Source organism: Nicotiana tabacum, chromosome 22 (genome assembly GCF_000715075.1).
Source record: "Nicotiana tabacum cultivar K326 chromosome 22, ASM71507v2, whole genome shotgun sequence".
Lineage (NCBI taxonomy): Eukaryota > Viridiplantae > Streptophyta > Magnoliopsida > Solanales > Solanaceae > Nicotiana > Nicotiana tabacum.
Window position 1 is genome coordinate 19,198,607 of NC_134101.1, and position 5,977 is coordinate 19,204,583.

The window sequence follows — 5,977 nt, forward strand, 5'->3', positions numbered from 1 at the left end:
TTTTTGAAGTTATGCCGATATTCCAATATCGCCTTCTTGCTTGAATTGGCTTCCGGACCGCTCAAATCTATTCAAATAAGTTGTATAACTTCATTAAAATTCATCAAAAATAATTCCGGATAATAAGTTGTATAACTTCGCCCCTCGGAACTCGACAAATTTTTTATGAAATCCAAACACCCATTTCAATACGAGTTCAACCATACCAATTTTATCGAATTCCAATAACAACTCGACCTTCAAATCTTAAATTTGTGGCTTATGAAGTTTCTATATTTTTCCCCAAATTTTCATCTCAAAGTACTAATTAAATGATAAAATCAGTGATATATTTATGTATATTAACTAAATCCGAGTTAGAATCACTTATCCCGATGAAATTTTTGAAAAACCCACGAAAAATCGTCTCAAACCGAGCTCCCAAAGTCCAAAAATAAAATAATAACCTAAACCTCGGATATATAGTACATCATCTGAACTTCCAATGTGCGGTTCACACAAAAATGGTGCGGCCTCACATCCCCAACTCTTGCGGGCGCACAAAAATGGTGCGGCCGCAATTCACAGCCTTCTCCTCTACCAAGCTTTAGTTAATTAGCCATAACTTTCTCTATAGATGTCTAAATTATGATTTATTTACGAAGGGCTACAACTTTCATTTTTAAATCATCACAAAATTCCTTGTAGATCAAAAGATATGAGCTTCCGAAGTCGGACCATCGAATCTGAGTGTTCTTGAGTGCGGCCGCACACAAAATTGTACGGTCCGCGAACTCCACTGCGGACTGGAGTGCGGTCCGCACCAAAATTGTGCGGTCCGCACTATTCCCCTGAGGTTCGCACTTCCCTTTTTGCCTTAGCACTCCCGAAACTCATCCGGAACCTCCCGGACACAAACCATATATGAATTTCAATCATAAAACACGCTACGGACCTACTCGCGCACTCAAAACATTGAAAAAGGTCGTCTTGACCCGATATTAACCATGGTTAAACTCCCAAATTTCTTAATTTTACTAATCTCTCAACCAATGACCCAAAATATACACCCAAGCCCCTCGGGATCTCAACCAAATATACCAATATGTCCCAAAATACAATACGAACTTAGTGGAGGCTTCAAATCTCGTCAAACAACGTCAAAATTATGAATCACGCCTCGAATCGAATTATGAGTTTTCGAATCTCCCAATTTCTATGTTTTGCGCCGAAACGTATCAAATCAATCCGAAATGACTTCAAATTTTGCACACAAGTCATAAATGACATTATGTAGGTATTCAAATTTTCAGAATCGGATTCCGGCCCCAATATCAAAAAGTCAACTCCCTGGTCAACTTTTTTCTTTTAAGCTTCTTAAATAAGAATTGTTCTTTTAATTAAATTCCGAATCTTTCGAAAATCAACTCGACCACACCCGCGAGTCATAAAATAAATTATATTTATCATAAAAATTATCTTATTTAATTACAGTTGTATTTAAAATAAAATGATAAATAGAATATTTTGTATTTGAATCTATCTAGAATTTAAAATTTTGAAGAAATTACACCCTTATAAGTGTAAAGAGTTCTAAGGTTATTCAAGTCATTTTAACCAAAAAAAAATTTTATCGGCACTTTTTTATCAAATACTGCAGCAGTTTATTAAATTAATTTCATCACTTAAAAATACTTTTCTATCACCTAATGTTTATTAGCTAGTTCAAATCGACTTTTAGTTACAATATTTCTCCGAAAGAGTAAAAGAAAAACAGAGAGAGAAAGCCATATCTTTTAAGAAAACAATTAAATTAAAGTGTCTTATCGAGTTTAGCCAACTTGCACACCATTATGATCTTTGGCATCGGTAAATCCACTTAGAGGGGCACAAAGCCGTACAGATGAAAGTGCCTTATCAAAATGCTTGGCTTTAGTGCCCAAGTACTCACTCCATGTTACTGCCCTATACAATGGAGGGTGCCTTTGGTCCACCAATTTTGCGAGGGGTGAAACTTTCACCCTCGACGGTGGACCATATAAATAGGCTACAGAAAGGCGATGTCGCGTCCGGTTCACAACCGCCCGATGTAGGACACTCGGGTACAACCCGTTTGATAGTATGTGTAAAAGGTCACCTACGTTAACTACTAATGCACCAGGGAATGGAGGGACAGTGACCCAACCACTCCCTTCTTTGAAAACTTGTAAACCACTTGTGTTGTTTTGGTGAAGGATTGTTAATATGGTAGAATCCGTATGTGCGGCTAAACCCATGGCCCGATCCGGATCCGGACATGCCGGGTAAGAATTCAGTTGTAGGGCCGCACTTCCTCCTTTGGATTCTCCTTTTGGGCATACGGCCCATTTCACTTCTTCCTTAGTTATCCCCAATGACCCAAGCATGAGCCACATCAGTCTTCCAGCTAGCTTTTCCATTTCCCTTTCGTATTCTTCTATTACGTCACTAAAAAACACAAAAAACACAAAAATACAAAGAAATTAAAAAAAAATACAGGAAAACAGAAGAAATACTATAATAGGATTGAAGGAGTTGTTTAAGTGAAAGCAAAGTACAACAAAAGGCAATAATTAGATTCGATTTTCAGATTGATATCTCTGAAGTCTTGCCTTATCTTATCTAGTGGGACCTTATCTGTTTTTATCGTTAAACTTTTCTTCTTCCATTAATAATTTAATAACAGTATAAAGTAATAGCAGTAGGTTTTACCTATCGTTTCCCCACTGTACGTACAAAAAAAGGAACCGAAGAAATGGTTTTCTGTACTTGTGAAAATGAAAGATTAATTAGTTCATTTTTATTTTTCATATACGTGCATGAGAAATGTGAGCGGGCTGTTAATAATGGCGGATCCAATCACAGGGTCATAGGTCCGATATGACGGACAAAATAATTAGTATATATATATAAATTAGATATACAATTCAGAACTCATAATTCTCACAATTCAAAATTTTAAGCGCGTCTAAATTCTGAATCTGTCAGATAATAAATACACTCACCAGAACTTTTGGTAATCGTGAGGCCAAATTTGGCGAGCGTGTTCAAGAGGGGAGCCAACAATGGTGAATCCTTCAGACCACATAAGCTTTGAAAAGAAAGAAGAAATGCGAGCCACGCCATAGCCAGTGACACCTTCAGGAGAACGAGCAGCCTTAAGCTTTTGCTGCATTGGAAGCGAAAAAAGGCTTTTTCCTGCCAATTCAATATCTTGGAGTAGCCTTTCTGATATATTATGGTTTATGATTTGGAATGCACCCCATTTCTTGCATGCTTGACCTATATGTTCAAGAACATTAATATTATTGTTGTTGATGTAGTTGTCGAGGTCGATAACTGGAATAGACTCGAAGTTACAGGAATTTTCTGAAGGATAATCATTTGATGATGTCCATGCATGGGATTCTGGCAATTCTTTTATTGAGTTCAAATCCAAGTGTTTTTGAGAGTGAGCTCTAAAAGAATCTGAGATCCTAGAAGGCATAGTGTATAGCGCACGAGTTATGAAAAAATGTTTTAGTTGAAAGTAATAGGAAATACTATATAGATAACTTTATGCGTTGCTAGAGAGAAGAACAAATGGGGGAAAATGGAATGTTGTGAAAGAGATGATGTAAAGGGAGGTATTTATAGAGTTGATTGATTAGAATGAGAAGAAATATTAATACTGTAATTATGAGTGGTTTTGCAGAAGTCTTGATGTTGATATATGGAAGGGGACAAGAAATGAAAGGGTAAATGGCATTGGACAACAGAAACAACAAAAAGTTGAATGGACAATCTTGTCCTCTACGAAAACAACTGTATGATCTTAGATCGAGTTAATGAAAGGGTATATGCAAACTCTCACTTCTCAAAATGTTTACTAAGTATTCATAATTTTAGGTTTATTTGTTCTGAATTTTAAATAAAATAGCTTATACAATTTGAAATATATTATTTTTATATATTTACAAGATTGAGTTATTCTAGTGGTGAGCACCCTCCACTTCCAACCAAGAGGTTGTGAGTTCGAGTCACCCCAAGAGCAAGGTGGGAGTTCTTGGAGGGAGGAAGCCGAGGGTCTATCGGAAACAACCTCTCTATCCCAGGGTAGGGGTAAGGTCTGCGTACACTATCCTCCCCAGACCCCACTAGTGGAATTATACTGGATTGTTGTTGTTGTTATATATTTAATAAATTTTTTAATACAAATATAAAATTTGTGCTAAAATTATTAAATTTACTGAACCCGATACATATATTATTCTCTTCACATAATATGGGAGGTTTCCATATAGGTGAGGCTCTCTCTCTCTCCAATTCATGTGCTTTTGTCTTGTCCTTAAGTAGAAAAACATCTACATCATGATCACGTCTTTACTTGGTTCTAATCTCTATTTGCTACCGGACAGTATTTCTCTCTCCAACCACCTTTAATTTGCCCTATTTATAGATCCGAAAATCCCAACACAAGTCCTATTTGCTTGCTGAAATGGCTACAATACCCTCTGGAGTTTGCCCTTTCGTTATCCGCGAAAACATTTCTCTAGATTAATCTATAAGTAGGTTACCTTGTGCATATTTTGATAAATATCGAATTATAGTAATACTAAAATCGAAAATTTTGATATTTAATATTTTAATATTTAATATATTATTTGGTTTAAGTTCTTTTCAAAAATTGAAATTAGGTATGGTATTCGCTATTTAAAAATAATATACCAAAATATTGATATCGTACGGAAATATATAATATTAAATTAATAATGTATACATTATTGATTATAAAATATATATTAAAGTTTTAAATTTTATTTTTCGTTATTTTTATAATTTTATTTAACTTTTACCATCCTTTTTTTCCCACTATACTTGTCTTTCCCTCTTTTCTTTGGTTGCCTACTTACGTTTCAATCTTTCTCCTATCTAGGTTTATCATTTTGGTTTCCATCTTTTTTTTTCTCACTATATTGAGTATCTTAGTTAAGAATATTATATTTTATGGCTTTATACACTAGTTAATATTCGAGCCAAAGAAATCGAAATTACCAGACCGAATAAACCGAAACTGAAAGGAGAAAAGCCAAACCATATAAAATTTAATTAGGTTTGATATTAGTATAGCATTTTAAGAAATCGAATACCGAAAATACCAAACCATACCGTACCGACCGACGAACACCTCTACCTATAAACTGTGACCTTGCTACATGCAACAACGGAAGTCAGATTAAATTAAATCACTTTCGTCTAAAAATTATATTGGATAAATAAGATGAAAATAATATTTTTTTTATTATATAGGAGTATATAATGTTTGAACTTTCTTGACATAAGAAAAGTTTTAACCTGCTCATAATAAGGTGATTCATTTTAAAAATTACTTTAGATGGTAAGTTAAATTTTATTATAAATTTCTTCCTTTTTAAAATTATTTTATTAGAATTTCTAACTCCTATCACTTTCTATGAGCCCGAGAACTTGTTAGAACCTGTGCGAATGTGCCATCATTGAAGCAAAAGAAGCACAAAATGACAAATCTTTTGAGAGCATTAGGAAGGGTATTTTTGTCCTCAAGAAAATGAATATTGGTTTTTAAAATTTTAAGCTTTCCTTTCTGTCCTTCCAAATTTGGTCATTTCGGAGTTAAGCAGTAAAGTCACATTTGGTATTTTGCGATTAGATTTTGTGTGTTTTGTCGCGTATAACCAAGTGGAGCTAATCTCCATTATCTACATATCATTTTTTATCACATATTGATTGTCTTTAAGCAATCAGCTCAATTGTCTTTTTTTAAGTTTCTAGTGTGACTAATACTTTGTCGCATTTTTACGTGTACAACTTTATCCTAAGTGTCCTTTTAGAATGAATAGAGATTTAATTACTTATACATTAGTGTAGGGAAGGAGCCATGGAGCAACGTTATAGTTATATCCGTATGATTTATAAGTTTCGGGTTCAACCTGTAGAAACAGTTACTAATATTTGCATTAGG

General features: G+C 34.4%; 1 protein-coding gene across 1 annotated transcript; it reads right to left on the reverse strand.

Moving 5' to 3' along the window:
- Window positions 1-1,811: 1,811 nt before the first annotated feature.
- LOC107824735 (gibberellin 3-beta-dioxygenase 1-like) lies at window positions 1,812-3,484 on the reverse strand. The gene is given in 2 exon segments (NM_001326138.1): window positions 1,812-2,445; window positions 3,003-3,484. Coding segments are annotated over 2 exon segments (1,116 nt in total).
- Window positions 3,485-5,977: the final 2,493 nt, after the last annotated feature.